Below are 25,062 nucleotides of genomic sequence, written 5' to 3'. Positions count from 1 at the left end.
GCGCGGCCCGGCGAGGGGAAACCCGAGGAGCCCCGCCAGCGCGGCAGTCCCCGGGCCGCCCCCCCGAGCTCCCCCTGCTCTCAGACTGTTTAGATTTCTCTCCAGCTTTAAAGAAAATATTTCCAGTAATCCAGATTTCTGGAAAATAACAACAGGCAGGGAGACGCAGACACAAACGCCGCTGAAGTTTATCCAGAGTTTGAACGACTTATAAACACATTTCCCAGCCTGTTTGTCAGGGCGGGCGGCGAGTGACCCCGGCCCGGCCGGGCGGCTCCTGCGCGCCCCGTGCTGAGCGGGGGGCGCATCCTCTGCGCCCCGCCTGCACCCCACTGTAGTGGCGTCCGCGGGGCTTTGATCGGGGGGCCGCTCAGCCCCTCCGCTTAATTGATTTTATTATTTTTTTTAAATTACGGAGCGCCTTCCCTGCGTGGCGGCGGCATGACCCCCCCGGCCTCGCTCGGCCCCCCATCCCCGGGGCTGCCCGGCTCCCCACGTCGGGGCCCGGCGCCTCGCACGCACCGAGCCCGCTGCCTTAAAAGGAGACGGGAGCTCCGGCCGGGGCCGTGCCAGCGCGGGGGGGACCGCGGCGTGAAACCCGAGCTGGCACCGCGGGGGGCGGGCGGGGACCGGGATGGAGCGGAGGGCGGGGAGAGGGGGAACATGCAAATCCCTCTGTTTAAAAAACTTCCATTTGAGAAAGTGTGTCACATCCCGGCGCGGGCGCGTAATCCCCGGGCTAATGGCATTACCGCCGCCTCATCGCCGTCATGGGATGGAGCCGGGGGCGAGCACCCCCCACCCGCTGCCACGCGTGACCGCGGCTGCGCTACCGAGGGGGAAACGGAGCCGCAGAGCCCCGCGCTCCGGCGGGCATCCCACGCCGGGACCCCGGAGGTCGGTATCGGCCCTTCCCTGGGCCCCTCGGCTTTGGGGGCTGTATCGGCGTTAATCGGGGTTCCGTTTTCCACCCATGTTCCCCGAGCAAAGTTGGTCCCACAAGCTGAGAGCGGGAGCGCCAGGGCTGTGCTTCACGGCCGGTTCATCTTCTAAATAAAAGAGTTTAGCAAACTGCGTATATTGACAAAATAATGCTGTTAGGACCTGTGCCCGCCTCCTCTGTGAGATTAAAAGTGAGGATTTGGGACTGTCCCACAGGCTGAGCTGCGCTGTGCCCGACCCCCGGCATCAAAGGAGGGGCGAGTGAAATGCCCCGGGGTGCAGAGCGCTGGTGGGGGCTCACACCTCGGCCTGTCCGCTTAGACAGAATCCGGCAATGTGTTTGAAATCACATCTACAGCAGGATCTGACGCCGCTGTTCCCATGTCACGTGAGTTGTGGTTTTGGTCTAGGTTTGACTTTGAGGATTGCAGAAAATCACCGTCTTGTGTTTACAGGAGAATGCATTTCAGTGCTGAGAAAATAAAAACAGAATAAATCACGGGCAGGAATACGCTTTGCACCTGTCCATTTCATGGGTGTTTCATCATGCACAAATTTGAAATATAGCCAGCGCTGCACAGAAGGGCCCACTCTCATCGCTTTTATTCACATTTCCTCATAACACCAGTGCTTCTCTGAGCCGCAGAGACACAGAGAGGTGGAGTGGGACTCTGGAGATAGGACAGATTGTTCCCATCTTTTAATTTTTAAAACAAGTCTGCAAACTCAAAGTGCCAAGGGGCAATGTGCCATCATGGCCTTGGCTCCAGCACCGTGCCCGGTGAGGTGCCTGGGCACCTTTGTGCTGCGTTTAACTTTCTTGCTGCCCAGCTTTTTCCTTGCCTCACTGTAAGTCTTCAGTTTTTGCTGCGACTGCCCTGGGGGATTTGGAGGTCTCGGTAGCGGCACACAGCGAGCTCACCAAAACTCGCCCTCAAGTGCCTCCTCTCCCAGCTCCTCGCCCGCGTGTGCTGTGCAGCGCTGGCACATCGCTCTCCAGGCACCTTTTCCATGGATACCTCCACCGAGGCAGCACCAAATAACAAGTAAATAACAGCCCCGACGCCAGGCTGCCGGCACAAAGCAAGCAATTGCCCTTCGCGCAGGTCACTAATCTCTTGACACATGGTCTTTGAGACCTGGGCCACGGGGAGGGAAGCTGAAAGGGAAGAAAAGATAGTGGGGACAATGGCAGGGCCGCCGGCCGGCTAATAACCCCTCTCCTGGCTTTGTCTGGGTACACTCAGCGCCGCACTGGGATCAGTTCATCTCAGCAGAAAAAACACACTCCTGCACTGCAAAGGGGCCGGTGTCGGCCCCCACCGTGGGCACCGTGAGGGTCCCGGCTCGCCGGGCTAAGTGCAATGCTCGAGACAGTGCAGGTATTAATAGCCCCCATTTTGTAGCCAGCAGTAATTCCCTCCTGTGTTTTCCCCTCCACGCTGAAAACAAACCCTTCACTTGATCCGTTTGTCCTCTCTAGTTGCCATCTGTCTTCCATCCTTCAAATCTCACCTTAAAAACAGTGCCTCTTGAACAAATCCTCCCTGCCGTCCCCGCGCGCCGTCTCACCCGGCGCAGGCCTGACACTACAAGCGCTCATTGAAGTGAAGGGGATTTGAGAGCGCGCAGGACATGGTGGGATTAAGGCCACAGATTGTGCTCCCCGGGCTGCAAAGCAAAACCCCAGCCCTGCGGCTCTGCCTGCCTGGTGCCACCAGCCCCATGCCCAGGGCTCTTCTGCTCCCTCCGCTCGGCTGCTGCTCCTTCGCACTGGTGCGGTGGGGCTGTGCCAGCCGGTGCGTGGGCATCACCATCCCTCTGCCCTTCATGGGCTGGTGGGTGGAGGGAGGCATCTCAGGGACCTCCCCAAATGCCTCCGGGTACCCTCCTCTGCAGAAGGACATGGGAGAGGTCACCTCTCAAACCCCGGTGAGGACACACGTGGTGTTTCAAGCAGGGGCTGCCGGTGGCTGCTGTTTGCACAGATGTGCCAGGTGCTGTCCCACCTCGCGGCGTGCTGGTGTGGGACCCACCGCACCACCCACCCGCAGCATCTGCGGGGCGGCCCCGGCCAAGCCCGTGAATCACAAGCACATCAAAGCACCGGCAGCGCCAGCACTAACAACCCCGGGAGCCGGCTCGGAGCGGACAGTGCCCGTGCAGATGTTCATCAGCAGCTTTTCTCAATTACAAAGAACAGCAGAGTTTAGCAGAAAACCCAGCGAAGGGAAGGAGTCCTGGCTAGTGGAGGGGCTGCAGCAGAGCCCACACAGCCCTTGCAGCTTCACAGGCTCTAGCGCTGGTGTTACATTACCCCACATTCCCCTGCAGACTTGTGGGGGTCACCTGCTCCCACCAAATCTCAGTTCTCTTCAGACAGACCCCACCTTGCAGGGCTGTATGGGCATAGAGGAGAGCTCAGACATGACCACATCTGAGCCAAACCTTGGGCGCTGCTGAGATTTCTACTGGAAAATAAACCCACATGATTTCAAAGCCAAGCGCATGACCTACAGCAGGGTGACACATGGTGCTTTTTGGCTGAGCCTGGCAAGGGCAGCCCTGATCCTGCCCGGCTCCCACAGACACCCTGGACTAGCAGGAGCAGCAGTCTCGTGGTCTGGCCAGCCACCTGGGTGGGACAATGGCATCACTCCCTCGTGATGGCTGGACTTTCCCCTTCCGCGAGCAAAATTCAGTGTACCCTAAGAGGTGGCTGCAACGTGGACACCTCTTGTGTGGGAGGAGAAGCTGTGGGATGTCCTCTTGTTCGTCCCTCCTGCGGAGGGAGCTGGGGGAGAGGCTGGATGGGGAGGCAGGGACAGGGCCGGCTCTTTGCCCCGGGCTGCAGGTGCTGCCTCTGCCTTTCTGCTTGAATTAAGCTGCTGGTCTGAACGGGGCTTGTAACCTTCAGCCCACAGTGAAACCTTGCCAAAGTCCTTTCCGCAGGTTGTTCAAAAACGAACGCGCTTACCCATCATTTCCCCCAGGACTGCCTGTTACGGCACATCGTGGCAGCTAGAGAAACGCCGTGGTGCTGGGCTGGTGAGGTCTCCTCGCTGGGGGATGCAGAGACACATTTGGGGGTCTCCATGCCCCTGAACCTCAAGGTGTATTTAAGTGAAAACAGCAATTTCTTCTGCCGTCCTACTCCCCACTGCATGGAGCAGGAGCAGAGTCCCATGAGCCGGCACCTCTCACCTCCCCAGAGAAGGGGCCGGGGTGGGAGCAGGATTAGTGCCCAGCTGGCACCGGGCTGCCGCACGGGCACGCCTGGCACCGGCCTTTTATTACCATCCTATAATAATATTGTAAATACTCACTGGGAAGTAATTACATCCTACAAAAGAAGCAGCAGTCTGTGGTTTGAGCCAGGATTGGTTCATGACATTCGTTTTAAAGAGACATTTCATGTCTTGTTTATAGATTAGATTTTAACCTGACAACCTTTTAACATTGTATTAAATTAGAAATTAACTTCGTATGACTGCTCACTGTATACTTGACCTACTGATAGGCTGAGCGCTAGAGAATATTTAAGATACCTTTCAAGCAGCAAAGTTCCTAAGAAAATTCAGTGTCCTCCTTGATCTAGACCAGGGCTTTGCTATTAATTAGTGTTTATGGTCAGGTGGCAGGAACACTGCTTTTCGGGGAGGGAGGGCTGGCATGGAGCAGCATCCCTGCTGCATCGTGCCCAGCCCTGGGGATGTGAACAAAACCCAGCGGGATGGGGGGAAGGAGGCGGAGGGGACAGGTCAGGCTGTGAGCCCCCGACCCTGCCCATGGTGGTGACCCCCCAGCGAGGCCAGGGGTCACCCTCCTGCGGCTGCCCCAGCTGGAGCCGCTGGGAGATGAACCCATTGGGGATGGAGCTGCCACCTTCGAGAGAGCTGGATCCTGAGTGCAGGCTGGGAACTGCTGCGCAAGCTCTCAGCAACGCCAGGAGCACTGCAGGATGCGGCACCTTCATCTCCCGATGCAGCTGCGGCTGGAGGTGCCCAGGGAGGCAAAACCAGGGTGAAAATCCAGCCAGTGCTGGGGAAAACAACTGGTTTTATACCAGAGGAGAGCAGGGTGGAAGTGCTGCCTGGCTGTGCCACAGCTCCCGCAGGGGTTCCTGCCGTCACCAGGACCGAGGCGCTGCCGCCACAGACACAGGCTTGTCCCGCTACCTTTCCATCTGTGAAACAGGCCAAGCAGTGCATTCAATTATTTTTTCCTAGCACATAAGCCACTAATCATTTATTGCATTAAAAAAACCCCTAATCTCCACAACTTTTGTTCCTATTTTATCCAATTTAAACTTGCGGGGGGGGGGAAACAGTGTCATTTTCTCTTTTTGCAATCACAAAGACCCCATCTCAGCTCCATCGACTCGCTAATTGTAAGCACTCAAATGGCTGGGTTTAAAGTTACACTTAGCAGCTGTGAAACATTAGGGTGAAGTGATTACAACCTACTGGAGGATACCGAACATTTTTACAATATCTCAGGAGCATAAGGGAAAGACAACAGGAAATGGCGCAAACTTTCCTACCCTGCACAGCAACAAGCCAGAGCAAGGAGAAAATAAATGCAGAGACGTGGCGCGGACGCGGTTTGGATCCTCAAAAAGTTCCCGAGGAAGCCCCGGTGAAAGCGCCGCACGTTCAGCCCCGTGCTCGGAGGGTCAGAGAGGAGGGGGAGCAGCGTTCCGGGATTTCACAGCTGCACTTTGGAGCAAAACCCTCCTCTGGGTTCTCCGGTGATGAAGGAGGACGGAGATCTTGGCAGTGTTTTGCCCTCGGTTGGTTCCCTTCGCCTCCTCGCCAGCAGTCCCTGTTGTTGGGCTGGCTGATGCTGCTCAGGATGGGATGGGACAGCAGGACGGGGTTTATCCGCTCACTTTGGGCAAAGCGCCGCGCTCCAATGGGGCTCGTTGGGGCCGAGCTTCGTCAGCAAAGCAAACCAAGCCGGAGCCCCACGTGCTCTGCAAAGCACCGGCAAACGCCAGCCCCGTTGGTTGTGTCCTGGGCTGGCTCTGAGATTTGGCTTCATCTGAACCTCAAGCTGTCAAGTTTGGAGAACCTTTGACTTTCCACTTCTTTCCAAACAGCAAAACATTCCCCTCCCATGATTTAAGCATGCTACATGCGTGTGTTCGTTATAGAAACCAGGGTAGGGTAAGAAAGCACTATTTCATGTTAATTCATGAAATCTGAACTCAACTTTTAATAGAAGAGCTCCACTTCATGCACAGAGTGATATACAGTCTGCCCCACTTTAAATGAGACGTTTTGCCTTTTGAACTCAGCAGGAGGCTGCTGCTTACTACTACTGGAAACAGTTTAAAAACCTGCAAGTCCGGCATGTCTTTTGGGCTCTTTTCGAGCCAGTGGTTTATATCATGGCACAACATTCTTGCTGCGCTGCCTGCCAGCCGCTGCGTTTGAAAATCCGGCCTTTCAGAAACTCACCTGGATCATTTCCACAACAACGGGAGACGCTCGTCCGAAATCCTGTGAAGCCCAGGAGCCTCTGGCTATTTCTGCTTTAAGTGGAGTTTGGATCCCGTCCCTAGATTGAAAACCCGGTTGCATTAAAGTCCGGACAAACCTCCCTTAGGAGCAGCTTCCAGACACCATCGCGGAGCAGCGATTTTCTATCCTGGTGCCTGAAAAGAGTTATCGCTGCTGAGGTTTAGGAAAGGTGGAGTTGGAGGAGAGCACGTGGCACCCAGTTGAAATGGGGCTTTTTGTGTGTACCCAAAACGCAGGGGCCATCGGCGGGAGCAGCGGGGTACACGCGGAATCAGCCCCTGTAGAGTTACTGCTCAATGGGACCCTATAGAGTTATGGTTGCAACACACTCAGCTTTCGCTGCCTCACTGAAGAGCTGGAACTCAGCGGTTATTCTGCTGGGTCATCTGTGAAAGTATCAAATTAAAGTTAAATTAGCCACCTCATAGCAGTTCTGCTCCTTTTTTTTTTTTCTCCCTAGGCTTTCTTAACAGTTTGGCTACGGGGCTATCAACAGTGGGGAATTTAGGACAGTCTTTTCAATGAACCAGACTGAAAATATTTTGGTATGGCCCCAGTTTGTAGGTTGCCCCCCCCTTTCTTCTCCCCTTTAAACAAAACATCCTGATTCAAAGGAGCTTCTTGCAGACTGGGAATTTCCACATGGCCGTATTGCAGCACTTATAAAAAGTGATTTAATGCCTGCCAACAACAAATACATTTCCAATGACACCACTGTGCGTTACGCGCTATCCTACTTTGTGTGTTGAGTAAGAACCAGCGACCGAGCTGTCGGAGGCAGACGAGCCGTCGTCCTTCCCCTGCAAGAACTTTGTCCCTTACGGCCGCTCCTCGGAAAGCCTGAAAGGAAACAAGCATCCTGGTGACAACACAATCCCTTCTGTATGTGTTAATCTGGATTTTGTTTGAACTTTTGGAGTTGACCTTGGCTTGAACTGTGTTAAAAACCCTGATCGGTGTGGACTGACTTGACCCTGCGGTCCCATTTGTCCGCAGTGCCAGCCCTACCCTCAGCCCCTTACTTTAAGCCATTATTTAACAGACATAAAAGAAACACAGCATTACAGCAGATACAGCCAGCGGGCCCGAGCTGTGAGTACTTACTTACAGGCGAATTCTCCTCCGGTTTCACCCCAAGGAAGTATTTTTTTGCTTGAGAAACGACTGACTGAAAACCAAGCAAAAAACTGACATTACTGCTGCAGACTCTCGGTTTTTATTAGTGGTTTCTAAGCCTGAAGAGAGAGGGGAAAAAAAAAGAAGCTTCTGAGATCTGAGTCGTGGCGTTACAGCTAAAACCAACAAAAAAATCAAGCCCAAGGCTGAATTTGGTATTTGGTGTTTGGGGATGGAGTAGGAAGAGGGTGGTCGGTTCTGCATCGCTCAGTGTGGCTGGTTTGAGCTATAAAAGTGCGAAAAGATTTGTGGGTTTAGATAGTTTCCTCTCATTGCCGTGACTCGAACGGCTTCTATTAAAAACAAGTAGAGGGAAGGAAATTTCATAAGCTGACAGTCCCGTCTCACTCTCTGCTTCTCGACACAAGTTGGCCGAGATAGAGGAATTCATGTGGTTCCTATGTGTGAGCCCATGACTGTTTTATCAGCAGAGTTATGTGGTGCTAGTTTTGACTGCGCACATTCCGCAGGGTACGGGGGTTATACAAAGCCTCTCTGGGTGATCCTGTAACACGCCAGATGGGGCGGGTGGCTCTGCTTCCAGCACACCTGGTCCTCGTCCCACTCAAATCAGAGGGACGGAGCAGCGGAGCCCCAAGCAACGCAAGGAGCTGGAGCCGCGCTCAGACACCCCAACACAGGCGGGTGTTGAGTTTCAGAGGTGCGAGACACACCAATTGTAACTCTTGTTTTTAACAATCTTGGCCTTGCACACGGGGACAAGAAAGCGGGGAGGCAAAACCAAGCCAGACTGGCTGCATAACATCCACTGATGGCTTCAATTAAAGCCCTTGAGTTAGTAAATATGCATAGTCTGGTCCAGGAAGATATACGAAGCCCACAGCCAGCCCAGTAACACCCCATGAACATTGCCATTTAAGCAGTGTCTTGTTTAACTTAGATTTATTCAATGACACATGCATTTCTGGACAGATATCTGAGTTCCAATGATCAACTTTTATAACCAAATATGAGAAATTTGTGACTGCAGTTAGTCAATTAAGTACGTTTCTAAAATACATGACTAGAAGAAAACCGGAGCAACAGAGAGAATTCTTCCAAAGAACAAAAAGAAACATTTCCATTTGCAATACTCCTGGCATTGATGAGTATCAGTGGGGAAGGAGGGCAGCAAGGAGACGCAACGAGGAAGGAATAACATTATCAACCCTGTCCACAGAAAGTCCTCCAGTTTTCACTCTCTCCAGTTCACGCGTTAATACTCGGCACTTTTGCAAACGGCGAGAGCTCCTCTGAGTTGCGGAGATTCCCTTCATCTCTCAACGCGAAAAAAGCAGAGAATGGTCGTGAAACCATGTGCTTGACCAAAAATGGCTTAGAAAGATTTCTCCTCAACCAACCTCTTCCTGAACACAGCGAAAAAAGAAGCCGCGGAGCTGTCAGGATTGAAGGCGGAGTCTCTTCATATTGCACAGGAACACAAAGTCAAGATTTTGTGAGTATGTTTCAGGAAGGTTTAAGAGTCATCAATATTTATCAGGGTAATGAGAACCATCCAGCGCAGCGGCGAACTGGCAGGTGACAGACACATCGGGATAGTTTAGGCGGAGAGGCGGCTCGTTACCCTGTCTGCATCTCTCCTTGGCTGTTTGGCTAATTTAAGGGAATCCCGTGGGGAAAAGGCTGAGGGGCTGGTTTTCGTTAGTCGGGAGGGGCGACCTGTAGCCATCGAAGTTGCGTGGGATGCTGCCGCTGGTGGAACCGGAGCTGTTACTGAGCGTCTCTATGCTTCCCTCTCGCTGAAGCTCTGCAATGGGAAGAGAGAGCAGGTCCTGGTTAGCATTTCACATAAACCCAGCGTGCCGTTAGACGGCCGCTTTATTGACAAATCTGTTTATTTATCATTGCTCTAACGTTTGCTCGTCATCCACCTCTTCTGGGGTGATTTGATGGATCACTCCAGAGACATCCCAGCTCCTGGTCCTGCTTCTCTGCCAGGGTCAAGCTCAGCTGAGCCAAAGCGGAGCTGGATGGAGACCCAGAGCAAACCCTTTCCTGGGGATGAGGCCGCTGACTCACAACATGTTGGGACGTGGTGGTGGGGATGCTCACGGCTGAACTGAGCGAGGTGCGAAGGGTACGGTGGCAGATCATGAAACATCTTTCCTCTACAGCAATGACGCTGAGACGGCAGAGAAGGGGGAGAGGCCTGCGATTCTCCACCTTGGGAACACCAGGGACTTTCCACAACCCTTTATCCTGCATAAATGGACATAAATAACTCTGCTTTTTCAAGCCAAAGAGAAAATATCCTCTTTCCTGCAGGCCTGAGCTGTGCCTCAAAGCAAAACAGAAAGCAGATCTGACTGCAGCTCCCATACGCATCCAGACATCTCCCCTCGCTGACCTCCCAAAGCCTTTGCTGCTCCCTAATCTCAACACACAAGGATTTTTATGTGTGCAGAGCATCGTTTCTAAGCGCGGCCTCTCTGTGAGCCACTTGAACCCTGCGGCTGAGCCGGCGGCAGCATCGGCGCGGCCGGCACTCAGCGGCAGCGTGCAGCGGTGAGATTTGGCAGAGCCCCACGTACGACACGGCAGGAATCCTCTCCCAGACATGCCACAAGGAATATTCCATCAGGTCACAACACACGGCCCTGAGCGTGACTTGCATCGGCTGCTTCTGCGCTGGAGGGGACGGGATGGGGACAGAAGCTACGGGCTAATTCCTCTGCTGCCAAAGGGGGAAGAGGAAAAACCCCCTTGCATACGGCAAAAGCAGAAAGTCAGTTCTTTGCTAAAACCAAAAGCACCATGCCCCGGCATCCTCAGGCACTGCACAGCTCCTGTTTGCCACCCGGGTGCCGCAGGGACAGCAGCCAGGCGAGTGGACACCCAGGAAAAGGGCTCGGGGATTTAATCCTTGATGGTGGAGGTAACTTGCAATGGAGATAATCTGCCCAGGATACATGAAAAACAAATCAGCAGGAAACCGGTCACCCTGTAAGCAGCGATGATAATGACCTCAGCTGTATTAATCACAATTTCTCGCCAGTATTTGGTGAAGGAATGTCCATGTCTAAACCTCTTCATTTTCCTCACATCCTTACTCTCCCATGAGTTCAGGAAGTAAAAACAGTAATTTAAATCAGAAATGAGTGGCGTATCCCACACTAATACTGCGCTTATCCTGTCTGATTTGGGGCTTTTATCTCCCTCCGCACACAGCTGGCTTCGGTTAAACGTCCCACGTCAGAGCTCTGGGGCGCTGGGCAGCGTCGCCTGCGCCGGGCAGGATGGGGCTCCCCAAACCCGGGCTGCTGGGCTCCTCGCGGGGCTACTTCTCTCTCTTTTTAAGCTATAATTGATTTTCAGGCAAATGTTGGGTTTTCAGTAACCGTAGCAAAAGCAGGGAGAGGGAAAGAGCGAGGGAGAATTTGTTTCCTCGTGGCTGTTGCTGCTCGGCTGCCAGCTCCTGCCTGTCCTTCGGTGACTTGCATGGGACCGCGCACCCCGCCGGGATGGGTTTTAGGGGAGTTTGGGCTCACGGGGTGGCTTTCCGGGGGCTGTGGGATTTGTGCAGCCGGCAGCACTTGTCACCTCTGCGGGGACTGCCAGGGGGTGGCACTGCGGAGACCGATGCCAGCCAGGGAAAAAGCACCGACCAAAAAGCGGGGAGGCAGAGCGGTGGGCACAGGGCCTGGCTGGGAGCCGGGGGTCCCGTCCCTGCGGCTGCTCCTGCCCTGACTGCTGTCAGACACATGAACCCCTTCAATTAGCAACGGGGAGGGACAAAAGGGCTAAAAGAGATGCAAAGGCTCAAGAGCAACTGGAGGGGAGGTTTTCCAGCCTCCCAGCTTGCACAGAGCCCACTCTGGGTTCGGAGGGGATCAGGCTAAAAAGCAGAGGAGCTCCCGCATCCAAGCTGCCGTCCCGAGCGCTGCGGATGGTGAACCACGCGTTGCCCTGGGCAAACGCGTCCGGGCGCCCTCAAACAGCCCCGCATTGCGGAGCCGCTCGCTCTGGAACTAATTACACGGCGGGGCAGACGAGCGACGTATTTTGATACCTAAGAAAGCATTGTAAAAGTCCCGACCGCCGCAGCAGAGAGCACCGCTGTGCTCAGGAAATTGGGCTCTTGCCCTCGCCCAGGCCCGGCTCTCGTGCACGGCCGGGTCACACGAGACGTGCAATTAGCCATTACACGGTCACCAGGGACTACCTGTGCTGCACACATGACCCCTAGGACCACAGTCGCCACATCTGCCTACATTCCCTCAAATTAATCCTTTTTTTTTTTTGGCAGCTGTTTCATTAATTAAAAACTATAATAAAAAATATGTCCAGCGCAAACTATGCTGCTTCTCCCCAGACGTTCCAGCAAAGGGCATGTGCACGGGAACATCGATGCCATTCCCATGGGAAGCTCAGAGAAGATCGGAAATGGCTCCATGACATGGGGACACCCCTCCTGTTATGGGGTAAAAGACTGGGGGACAATTTTGCGGCAGGGCCGGACGCGGCTGCTCGGCGAGCGATTGCGCTCACTCCGGTGGAGTTACGCCAGGAACGGGCTCGGCCCCAGCATGTCTGAGGGTTATTGTATCTGCATTCCCCCATGCATATACTGTCGAGATGTATTAACTTCCTTAAATGTACCAGTAAAACAACCTCTTATGATACACTTTAATGAACTTGTACAGTAGCCAACAAATTGTGCATCATATAAAACCCATTCGGCCTTATAGACTCTCTGGCTATTTTGTAATAACTGCAATTTGCTTCTGCTGAAGCAAGATAACCAGGGTTGAGAAGTCAGGCTTTGCAGAAACCTAAATATTTGATTTGGGGGGGAGTGGGTGGGAGAAGGAAGAAAGGGGCCTCTGGGAGCTATTTATGGGGTCAAAATAACATGAGACCTGCTCTTCTTGTAGCATTTCTACCATCAAGGAAATGAAATACTGTGAGAAGACCAGCACTTGCATTATTTTGGCCCCATAAATGGCTCCCTGAGGCTTTCAAAAGCCCGTGAAAAACAAACACAAATACAAATAAATGCTAATACTGGAAACGTAAATACTAAAACCTGCCCATGTCCCCGGAGGAAACAACTCACAGAGTCCTGACTGCCCTAAAAACAAACAACAACAATAAAAAAGATGGGAAAAAAGATGAAGGAGCAGGAACATCTGCTGAAGCCATGAGGAGAAAGTCACTTCAGGGGAGCTGGGAACAGCCCTGCGTGCGCTTGTGACCGTAACAGTAATGGGCACCGCTAGCATCACCCGGGGTCCGCGCGTCACTGGGATTTTCAGGGCACATGCGCTTTCTGCCGTGGTGACAATAAAGATCCTCCCGTGAGGAGCAGTGGCCATTGGGGGTGACCGATGGGGTCCCCAGCCCTGCCGGGGGGCGGCTGTCCCCCTCCCGTGGCCCTGCAGTGTGCGGGGGGCTGCGGAAACACCAACGCTGCGTGGAGAGCGACGGGACGTTAAAGATGTTGCAACGCAAACGCCGGCTGCTCTGTGCTTGGTGTCCCACGGCACGGACGTGGCTGCATGAGGAATGGAAAATGAAACCTCCCACGAAATAGCTCTGCTGATATTCGCAAGCGCCATGCTCCAGCCTGATGGGCCTGTCCCCTGTTCTGCTGGCCAAGTCACTGCTGTCCCTCAGCTGGCTGCCAAAGTGGAGAGAAGGAGGAAGAGGAAGAAGAGGAGGAGGAGGGAGGAAGAAGAGGAGGAGGAGGAGGAAGAAGAGGAGGAGGAGGAGGAAGAAGAGAAGGAGGAGGAGGAAGAAGAGGAGGAGGAAGCGGAGGAGGAGGAAGCGGAGGAGGAGGAAGCGGAGGAAGGAGGAAGTGGAGGAAGGAGGAGGAAGTGGAGGAAGGAGGAAGAGGAGGAAGGAGGAGGAAGGAGGAAGAGGAAGGAGGAGGAAGGAGGAAGAGGAAGGAAGAAGGAAGAGGAAGAAGAGGAGAGGAAGAAGAGGAGGAGGAAGAAGAGGAGGAGGAAGAAGAGGAGGAGGAAGAAGAGGAGGAGGAAGAGGAGGAGGAGCAGCTTCTCTGGGGACAGCCCCGGCTCCTCTGCTCCGGGCCAGCGGTGCCGTCCCCCATCCAGCCAGGTGGCTGCACCCTCAAATTCCAGAAAGCTCCAGGAACTGTCAAAGGACCCCATCAAATCTAGAACAGCACAAAGCCCTGCCAAGCTCCAACGTGAAACCATTTGATAGGGTGCATTAATTCAGTGCCTGAAAAAAAAATCTATATAGCCCTCTTTTGCCCGGAACACTCATAAATTATGCTGCCGTTCTTATGCGTGCTCTCTCTGTAGTGGTCCACTTGAAGCCGTGGTATCTCCTTTATGTCTACTCAAAAAATCTCATCTCCAGTGCATTATTTCTTCTAATGGTTTTTCCTTTCTCTCTGTTTGCTTTCCCCCGTTCAGCACAGTTTCAAAATATCCTCCCAAATCATTTGCTGGAAGGGCTGACCCTGTCCTCGTACCTACCGGGGGCTGCGCGGGCTGTGCGCAGCCGGGATAAATGATACAATGACAGCAGCCTGATGTGTCAGGGCAGCGGGGAAGCGGCAGCAACTCTGAATACAAGAATTATTCTTCATCATCTCAAACTGTCACAACACATTACCCTCAAAGCCGCAGCTCGCTGAAGGAGTGACCCTGGACTGAATGGGAGAGTGCTTGGGGAAAGAACTAATTGTAGCCTCTTTTCACACGTCAGTCACTTTTCACAGCACCAAGCCTTTCAAGCTCAACTAATGTCAAGTTCCCTTTTCCTTTTGCTGGGCTGAGTATTTCTGATTTTTAAGGATGGCATTTTTAAAGGAACAAGGTCCCTGGTGAGGGATGAGGCCGGGGAGGAGAGGAACCGTCGGAGTGAGCACGCATCAGAAAGTCCATCAGACGCCCGAGGATTCGTTAGGAATTAGACAATTAACAAGTAGGAATGCAGGAAGTGGGGTAATGGCCAGCAGGGCTCGAATCTCCTCGATTTCACTTCTGTCATTCACAGCGATTGTTTTGGGGAGCTTTCCGGGGGGCTGCGAGCGCGGGAACCTACTCGGCCCCCTCTCCAAAATTCAGACGCAAGACGGGCATTTCCCAGCAGTGGCACCAGAAACAAGGTGCTGCTTCCTAAACCCACCTCTCCCCAGCCTTGAGGTACGAGGCCCAAATTAGAGCTTCACTTTAAAACCAAAGAGAATTCCCTTGGTTTGGGGGAGAAGCGAGAAGAGTCCCTGCGGACAGAGCTCTCAGAATGGTGGGCAAATGAAAGGCCCTTCATACCTCCTTGTCTTTAACCAAAATCCTAAAATATTCTGCAGCAAGGACTATTTTTTTACCCTTACATTCGCACGATGCCTATCATGGGGGACTCGCAGAGCTGACTGGGGCTTCTGAGTGTTACTTATTAACTGTAATGAATAATAATTATGTAGCTTCTGCCATCTGGATTCTCATTCAAAAGGATCCTATATAAAGCGAACACTAAAAGGCAATTTGTATTAACACAAAAGAAGTCTCGAGGATCTCTTAAACTGTTTGTAATTTACACACCGCTCCCCAGTGAATGGGTTAGTTAAACATTTGTATTCTCCTGATTGCTGCCGAAGGGAGCGGGACGTGAGGAGCTCGCAGCGGCCCCCGCCGCGCGGCTTCCGCTCCCCGGTACGCCGACACGCACTTTTACACGTCAGCTCTCCGTCTCGCAGTGTTTAGACAACATCCCAAACTCAGCTGGACGCTTCTGGCTCTATTTCTGCATGAACATTTACTAAGAACATCATAACCGGTCCCCACGGGAGCCGGTGCTGCTGCCTGGGCGGCGTGGGGCGCAACCCGAGGCTCAAAACCCGATGTGTGTCGTAAAATGAACAAATACCGCCCCAAACGCAAGGCCTTGGAAATGGCATTGCTGCTACGGCACTTGTAGGTGTTTCTTAGGTATCCCCCTTTTTTTAATGAAATGTAATTATGCTAACGAGGGAGCTTTAATTAGAATCCATCCCCGTCACATGTGGCTGCTCCGAGGCGAGGACCCGCAGAGCTGGCTCCAGCCCCGCACAGGGACACCGCGCCCTGGGGAACCTGTGCTTTTGGATATTTGGATAAGCAAAAATCACTAATATTACATCATTATCAATCGGAAGTGCCAAATACTCATTAAAGCTCTTGATTTTCCGAGAGCCTTTTGATTTGAGGTGGTTGAAATGTAGTTTTACGTCGCTCCTTTCCAAAGGGAGCACAGACAGAAAGTTGGTTCCCAGCTTTATATATTCCTACGACGTTTACACGTTGGTATGATTATGATCATGTTTAAATGTCAATTAGAACCTGTGCCCTGCTCTGGCAGAAGCCACTGACCCCTGTGGGTTCTCCCTGTGCCCGGGTAAGCAGCACAGGGACCGATTCCCTGCCATGTTTTGGGTGGCCATGACAGACCCCAAGACACGTTTCTTTTTCCTTTTTTTAAACGAAAAAAGTGATTTTAAACTCCATTCAACAGAGAACATGCAACACCTATGGCATCTGAACACTGAAAATCAATCCCTGCATTAAAACGTTCATCCTGCTGCGACCTGAAAGATGTTGAGACACCGCGGAAGCACCTCCATTAAATTTTCAAAGTAAAAAGAGACCGGCAAACGCTGCCTGAACAGCTTCTCTGAAATCAGAACTCAGTGGCCTATGTAAAATATTAGTTACTGTCAAAGTGTCTTACGGTAACTCTAAGGGTGAATCCACATAGAGTTGGTTAATGCCGTGCACTCGGAGATGGAACCTGGCACGTCGGAAAAAAGGCGGCAGGATCTAGCAAGGGATGAGGAGGTACAGGAGGCAGGAGATAACCAGGGGAGCGGAGACTGAGCCTTCTGAACATCAGAGCCCCCCCGAGACCGCAAGTTTCATGTCTAGTGCCTTATTTCAATGTGAAGATGCCAAACAACTAACCCTTACGAAATGGGGGGGACGTCTGCGTTTACTTCAGGCACGAAGAGGTTGTTGAGATACGAATAAGACATTTTCATGCATGAATTACTAGAGAATTTTGTCTACCGAAAAAAAAAAGCAAGAAGCTTGTTTTTACCTTTAAAAAGAGAACCCAAAAGGCTCCATACGACTTGAGCCCACGGAACAGGAGACCCAGGACTTTGGCATCTTGCCTGACTTGACTCTGAGCGTTTTATGGAAGGTTAAAAGTGCACCAGATAAAGCACCAGCATTTAGAGGGAGAATATTCTTCATGATAGGCACTTTCACAATTACTGCAGTGCTTTTAAAAAATAATCTCAAGTTTCCTAGAGCTGTATATTTTTGCAAAAAGGTTTAGGATGTTTTCCGACATAAATGGCACTTCAAAAGGATAAGTTACTGATTTTAGTCAGCACGTGACATTTCAAAAGCTACAACAGTCAAATGCTTATAGAAAACAATTTCTGTAAACCACTGACATTATGGAAGCCCATGACTCCCTGTGCAAGGTCTCTTGAAGAGTTTTTTAAATGAATATGCAGATATGGTTGGGTTTAAAGGCATTTCCACCTACCCCATGTTGCAAGTTTCAATATGTTGCTACCATAAATCCTATCATGTACCTTATACGTGATACACACTTCCCTGTGCAAGCCAGTCTGTATACAAGTTTTTTAATGTATTTGCACAGAATTATCTTGTATCTTCAGTTACGCAAGCAGCACATCTGTGTATATCAGACCAAAAGCATTTGCAGAGAAAACACTGTATTAAAATTCCTGGGTTTGGTCTCTCATTCCCAGGGTTATGGGAGTGCCGCGGATTGCTCAACAGTGACCCCCCCGTCAGCCGCCGACTCCACAAAGGAAAATACAAACTAAATATAATCTGCATGTTCACGACAGCTACCAGCTCCGTGTCCTACACCCTCTGCACAGTTGGATCTTGCTCAGAAGTTTCGGAGGCGATACCACGCTTCTATCCAGAGCAGGTCTGGGCCCAAGCTCTGGATCTAAGTGTCCTCCCTAAGTGATGAGCCGAGTGCTTGGGGAGTGCTGGGGTCCCTCCTCCTGCCCCGGCTCAGCCAAACGGCCTCAGCAAAAAAGCTGGGTAAGAAAAAGTTGCCTGAAGGTCGAAAATACAAATGCAGCAATTATTTCAGGGTCTGGGCAGCCGATAGGCTGAACGAGGGATTTCAGCCATGCTTGACCTTCTAAATCTCAGCAGTTTCTTTCATGTCTGGTGAAGCTACCTCAGTTATTTGGCCTCAATAACCCTCAGGGAGGAAGACGAGGCAGCCCTGGAGTAGGACAACTGCGCTCGGAGGATGCATCTTGCACATGTGCACTATGTGTTTCTGACACAAATGTATTGCCGAGTTCATTTTGAAAGTATAATATTACAAAGCAAAGTAATTCTGGCACAACTTCTAGTACTTCTGAGACAAAGTGGCCTTTCGGGCCGGTGAGGAAAGCTACTGAGAGGCTCTGGGCTGTCTCCCCGCTGCGGATTGATGCTGAGGAGGATGCGAGACCGGACTGGAATTTGGGTTCGATTCAAAGGAAAAGTTAAAAGTTTGGGGGGGAGCAGATCCTCAGCTGGTCCAAATCAGAGGAGTTTGGTTGAAGCTCATGAAATGATGTCACCACAGACTCAGCCTCGTCTGCTCATCTAAATAGTTCAAGGCTCCCAGAGCTGAAAGGTTCAGGTGGGAATCCAAGGAGCAGAAGCCTCCTCCTTTCATTTCCCCAGCGCTGGTTTTAGTGTCGCTGAGAAACTCCAAACCCATCCAAATAATCCTAGTTCCAAATGCAACTTATTTGGCCTATTTAGTCAGTTATTTTACAGATTATGTTGACATTGCTGCTGCAAGCAGACCAATTTTCTAAACACAGACCTAATTTTACGAAGCACTCAAAGCTCGCAGTAATACTCTTAAAATCACGTCCCTACCTAGACTGAGTATTAACCGAGCCTGGAAAAACAACAGGCCAACCTTGTGGGCTCGCTCTCTTGCAGGATTGCTTGAGGCTCTTAATACACTCTGTCTTATTTATATAGCTCCAAATTCTGATGTGAGACATAAATACGAAAGAGCCTCGATAAAAATGACATCGGAAGCTTAATTCGGCCCGTCGCTAATGGAGACGTTCAGCACAGCAGTTCGCATGCGTTCTCATGAAACCAGAAAGCAGCTGAAAAAAAGTCAGCTGGACATTTTCACTTGTGAAAAGGCATATTTTAAAAACTATTCCAAGTATTGATTCCAATGTACTTTGCCTCCTTAGTTCCAGTCTTACAAGCACTGTCAAATGTGCGAATGAGGGTGGATGGGTGCGTGGCGGAGGATAACTCTGGTGTGAAACCTAAAAGACCTGCTGGCACACCAATTCCTCTGGCCACATCCCACACAAAAGGCCATTTAAATCATCTCAAGCTGTGCTGATTCTGCCTTGTGCTTGGGCATCTGGCGGTGAAGTTACATAACTACCTGCTCTTCATGTTGGGTTCCTTTCCCTCACATTTTGATGGGTGACCAGGCGCATTTCCAAAAGATAAACCAAAGAGACAACACAATACCAGCACGATATAATAGCAGAGTGCAGGGGTTCCTGACCTTGCCAGCACCTTCCTAACTGTGGCCTTCCCAGAAAAACATCTTTGGGAAGGGTTGGAGAAGCGATACTGACCCTTTGTCTTTCACAACAGCACCAGCTTTTGATGTAAACACAGGGTTCGTGAGTTGGGCAGATACTGAGACAGTCACTGACCACGGAAATAACAAATAAATACAAAAAATAAATAAAAAAAGACGGTATTTTAGCTGTGGGGGTCCTCTTGGAAAACAGGATAAAATGCCTCTCATAGGACAAGGCAGTAAACAGTTTATGTCCTAACAGCCATTTGACAGGGTGGGTGGCTTCCCGGCGTGTCAGAAGATGACACGCCAGCCACCGGCACCAGGCCCTCCCAAAATCTGGATCTTTCCACAGCACCAAATGGCTCCTTAAAAACCTCACCCCCTTACCACCTCTTTCTGTCTGCATGGAAAGGTAATTCCTTTCTCCTGGGGTGCTGGGACAGGACATGCCCTGGAGACACTGCGGAGAGTCCCAACCATGTCTGAGGAACACAGAGCGAGGACGAAAAGCCAGATACTGCGACGAAAGCACCGCGGTCCCGTCCGAAGCGACAGGAATGAAACACAGAATGTACACAGTAGAAGTGAGGAAAAAGCTATTTACATTTTTCAGAAGTTTTGTTCCTTTTCTAAACTAGCTCCCGCATCGCAAGCATGTAACTGGTGATGCCATCTAAGAGGGCACGAGCAGAGACACAGGAAAAAGCAGCCTGCCTGTTATCTTTTTGTCTTTATGTTTTGCCTCAACACCTTTTTAATGCATTGTGAATACACAACACTATTTTGACAGAAAGAATATGCCCTTAGCAGCTTCAAGCACTTGGTGAACCTCTGCAGGGGCTCTCAACACCCTCCCCTTCTGCTGGGGCAGCGGCATAGATGGTTTCTCCATTTGCAAAGTGCTGCCAACAGATTGGCCATTTTTCTTAGTTTTCTTCTTCTTTTTTGTCAGCCGATTGTGCACATTGAGCAACAATAACAGAGGAGGATGAAAACTGCTGCAGCTTGAGAAGCTCGCTCAGGATATGATTCCTCCTCACCGGATGCCTGGAAGATGTCACTGCAATTCTCTCTCCCTCAGTGCAACCCGCGTGGAGCCAATATGAACTCCCAGCAAAGTGCTTAAAAACCCATTATTTATAATAACTGTTAAATGATGAGACATTGTTTACCCAGATCGCAAGATAAATTCTCACTTACAGAATGCTTGCCTGACCGTTCTGAACGTCATCTGGTTTTTATTTAAATGCAAAATGTAATTAGGCTCCCAATAACACAGCAGAAGAATTCAATAAGATAGGGCTTTTCACTTACAGTTTAATATTAACATTTTCCCATAAATGTTAATGAATAAAAGTCTACTGTTTTATATATTATCCATGGTGGGGAGACAGCAGGCTAGAAATGGAAGAAAAGCTGATCTTTTCATACCACAAATTACAATATATACCTCAAGGAGAACGAACCATTCCCGGCATTGCTGGGGACCTGGGGAATCCAGGGATTCTCCCTCCTCATCCATCAGGAAGATCCTTCCCCAGCCCAAATTCCCTGTGTATTGTTTGGTTTTGTTTTCTCCCCTTGCCCTCTCTCCCCGACCATCTCCACCAGACACACTACAAGCACCAGCTAGTGAACCACATCACCGCTCAGCGAGGATATGGCCCCAAGCCCCGATACTCGTAGACTCCACCGTGGATAGCAAGGCTAGATTATCAGAAAAATCAGGTTACTATTTGTCTGATATTCTCTTAGAGAAACGCACGGGGGTGATGAGAGATGATAGCAGGGCTGCAAACTGCAGTACCATGATGGGAAATGATAGGGCACCCAAACGGGTGGGAGAAGACCCTTGGAACTGGCGGAGGAGGCGCTTTGGGGGCCCATCCAAGGTTCCGGGAGCTGCATGGCCAGAGGGTTTGCTCACACTGGAACGTTTTCATTGTTTTAGCTTTTGACCTTCCATTTCTTGCTGGGGGTTTTGCTGTGTAAACGCCTATTTTGCTGTTTGGTGGCTCATACCTCGTCGTACCTCTCTAACAAGAAGGGTCCATTTAACAGGTTGACTGCTTAACAATTTATTGCATAAATGAGTTTCCATTCTACAGCCTCTTCTCCCCTGGTGAGAGCAATGCGTAGTTTATAAGAGCTTTGCAACGACTTGGGCCATCACCCTTTCACAACCCAGGGAGTGGTAAACACCCTCGCCATCAGTGCGATGTTATTGCTCTGCACGGGCAGGAATTGGAGCTGGCAAATTGGCCGCACGTCATTATAAGATAACGAAAGGCTCAAACTTCCAAAGAGTCGATGCAAGATGCGCAGGAGATCTGCACTAGAGGGCAAGCAGAGATGGGAGCAGCATGTCAGCAGAACGAACCCCAACAGCAGGACCCAGGCTGGTGGCACGTGGTGCCCTGTGCTGCCGTTTGTCCTTACCCTGCGGGTCCCAGGAGTCCCATAAGGCTGTCTGGGCATTTCAGGGTGCTCTGGCCTCCCCAGTGCTTGGACGGCAAAGCTGGAGCTGAGACTGAGCAGCCAAGCCAGGCTTTAGGAGCAACCGCCAGCCAAAGCTGCACACATCTACAATCACTCTCGTAAAACACCGAAAGGCTCTCTGGGGCTGCCGGGCTGGGGAGGAGGGAGAGGAACTGTCTTGTCTTTATTCTGCCACCACCTCAGCAGCTGCAACAAGTTTTGGCTCACAAAACAGCTGTAAAAATACCAGTCCTGGTTCAAATGCTGGGAGGCGAGGGCTCTTATACTTACTAAGAGAGATATGCTTGCCTTAAGTCATATCCTACATAAAAATACCACGCAAAGGCTCCTAAAAGGAATAACAAGGTAATTATAGAAAACTAGGGATGGAAAAATCCTGTAGTCTCCAAGTCTCCTGCGCCCTGGTCAGTGTGGGACCGCTCGGTGTGGGGCAGGCTTCAGAACTCAGCCTTTTAAATGGAAGATTTAATAAACACTGAGAAACATTTCTAAATATTTAGAAAACCCAAAATAACAGATTTCCAAGCCAAGCTGCACAAACAAGAAAATGAATTTAGAAAACTGCTAAAAATCAACAGCTTTTGCATGCACCAAAATACATTTCTTTGAGTAGCAAGCATCACCTCGTGGGCATGATGCTGCAAGCGGAGCTGTAAGGATGCTCAGCCCTTTGCAGAATCAGGCCTGAACGAATACCTGCTGTGGCTTTCCGCTTGTTCCCCTTGAAATCAATAGCAGAAGGCTCAGTGATGCAAAAAGTTTAACGCTTTAGGAGGTAATCAGCAAAACAGTCGAATGTGAGCAAAGCCAAGCTAGACAGAGGGCAGCTTTACACTCTCCTGTGAAATACTGGAGCATTGCACTAGGATAATTAATTTGCTTAATCATTAGGAAGAAAACCCACAAAGCAAAGCAAAGCAAAACAAACCCCAACTCAACAACAAATCTCTAAGGAGAAAGGGAATTGTTTCTCTGTTAACTACTTTGAGACAAAGCACTGGAAGAAAAACGTCCAGTTCCAATAATGTCATAACCTGATTACAGCCTGCACAAAAGAGCTAAAACACTTGCAGAACAATGAGTAAGAAATTAAGTTTTAAATTGAGTGCTGGCCTTATCTTGTGTCACTTCTTTATATTCTAGTGGAAAGGACACCGCTGAGCTCATTTCATATCCAGCAGCGCGAGATGCCTGGATGCAGACATCATTTAGTCATCTCCTATATGTTTCTCCCCATCTCTTTCTCCAGGAGGAATGACAAATCTAGAAATGTGACTGCACTTTGTTTTATTATGATATTGATTTTCCTGCAAAGGGAAAGTGCATTTATCCCCCAGGTCTGTCTGCTGGCAAGAAAGGGTTAACAAAATGTTTATCACAAAGCTGGCTTCAGAGTTGAAAGTAATGTGATCAGTAATGAATTTTGTGTTACATTAGGTTGTATAAATGGACAGACAAGCGCAGACAACAAGTGGCCAGGAGTCGGGGCTAATCTAATGATGTAAAAATAGAGACAGCACCAATTATACTTGGGGCCAGCTCAGAGCTCCTGCAGGGACTGCAAATGAATAGGTACAAATCAAATTACTGACTAATAGACGCACTACAAGAGAGGGCAGTCAATGCTAAATACATTAGGGCCTTGTGACCTCTCTGCTCTGAACAGCAGAATCCTAAATTTGACTTAAAAAAAAAATCAAAGAAACTCTTGTTCGTTTAAGGAGAGAAATAGAACAATGTCATTTGTGAAATGATTTGAGACACTGAGATATTTTTCGTTTTGCTCCCCTACAACCACGTTACGTAGGTAAGTAAACCTTTGCGAGCTGACAGAGGGTTTGCTTGTACAACAAGGAGAAATATTCTTTGCGCAAAAGTTAAGACCTGATAACAATACAGTTATGTTACATACCAAAACATTTCAAAGCCATGTGCCTCTTTGTGGTGATGTTTTTTACTGCTACTTCACCGGCTGTGTCTGTATCAAAAATAAAATATTTCTTAAAAAATTGATTTAAGAATAAGAGAAAGAAAAGGAATCTCCCCACACCATAATTGATAATAAGAAAATGCAGTTGATCAACTTGTTATCAAATGGCAGAAAATCAGCGTTGTCTTATAGTATCAGTGCTCCCTTCAGACACATCAGATTTGTTTTCTACAAACAGCAATAAACCTGAACTCACATCAGAACCATTTGTGGTATCAGCATTCATCCCCCCAACCCTTACCCCTTAAATAATGGACAACCTGGAAGAAATTCCACTAAACCCGTCCCGGGGCTGGTGACGAGGGGGATCTGGAGACTGGGCAATGGTTGGGAGGGGACAACGGCCTTGGTGGCTGCGGGATGGGGCTGCTCCGGCAGGACAAGCCCACGCTGAAGCCCCTGATGTCCCGCATGGGGCAGCTGCACCGTTGTTGCATGTTGTACTTGAGAAATAACTCATAAAACCACGTTAAAATGTGTGCAATGCAAATGCTGCTCGTCTTCTCCAGCGCTTTCAAAAGTGAGCCCCGAATTTTCGTTCCTTTTAAAAGAGTCTCATCCAAATAAACCTTTTGTAGGAAGAACTGCACTGAGCTCTTAGACTTATTTGAGGGGGGTAATTTAATCTCTGACCCTGGGATGAATATTCTGAATGTTTAAAGGCTGCTTTTAGCATCAATGTTATTTGATAGGCCCGTGTGTTTGCTGCCCAAGCTGATTTTGCATCGAACCTATGCAGAAATCTCTTTGCCGAAATGCTCAGCAGGGGGAAAATCGATTGCTGTGTGTTCCTGGGTTCCTATATCCCACGTCCAAGTTAGGATTAAGACCAACTGAGGACAAGGAGAGGAAAAGTTGTCTTGGAAAAATTGAAAGGAAGAGAAAGGAAAGAAGTAAGGAAGGGATGGAGAGGTACCGATCTGAGCTCTGACTCTATGCAGGGCTAATCCTACTCCTGAAACCAAATGTACAGGTACATCTGTGTGCAGGTGGCTGCTCCTCTGTGCACACAGGCATCTCCTCTTTTGGAAGAACCCCGGGACTGATGCTACTCACATGGGGCTGGGGGCAGCAGCTCGCCCTCCTCCCTCTGGCACACCGGGAAACCGGCGACTTCCCTTCTCCAAACCACAAATCTCACATCAAGATTTCAAAAACATCCCCCTGCAAAGCTCAAGGGTGTCAAGACCCGAGTTATGCTCAGGCTGGTCCAACCAGATGGCTTCAGCTGGGGACCAGGATCTCGAGTTAGGCTCAGGCTGGTGCAACCAGGCTTCAGCTGGGGACCAGGATCCCAATGGCATCGCGGGATTCGTACGGGCTATTCCCTAACAGCACATC

At 50.3% G+C, this 25,062-nt stretch overlaps 1 protein-coding gene across 2 annotated transcripts in view; it reads right to left on the bottom strand.

Moving 5' to 3' along the window:
• Positions 1-8,685: 8,685 nt before the first annotated feature.
• Positions 8,686-25,062, bottom strand: part of BCAS3 (BCAS3 microtubule associated cell migration factor) — a 282,873-nt gene continuing 266,496 nt past the window's right edge. The window contains exons 24-25 of one of the 2 annotated variants that reach the window (XM_080357114.1): positions 23,644-23,709; positions 8,686-9,411 (exon numbers count right to left, since the gene is read on the bottom strand). In XM_080357114.1, the coding sequence (XP_080213240.1) occupies positions 9,263-9,411; positions 23,644-23,709 (215 nt within the window). In that variant the 3' untranslated portion in view covers positions 8,686-9,262. The remainder of the gene's footprint in view (positions 9,412-23,643; positions 23,710-25,062) is intronic. The other variant, XM_080357115.1, reaches the window with a different exon arrangement.

Source organism: Nesoenas mayeri (genome assembly GCF_963082525.1).
Source record: "Nesoenas mayeri genome assembly, chromosome: 20".
Taxonomy (NCBI): domain Eukaryota; kingdom Metazoa; phylum Chordata; class Aves; order Columbiformes; family Columbidae; genus Nesoenas; species Nesoenas mayeri.
Note: the sequence above shows the minus strand (reverse complement) of the source record. Positions and strands in the feature narration are given on the sequence as shown.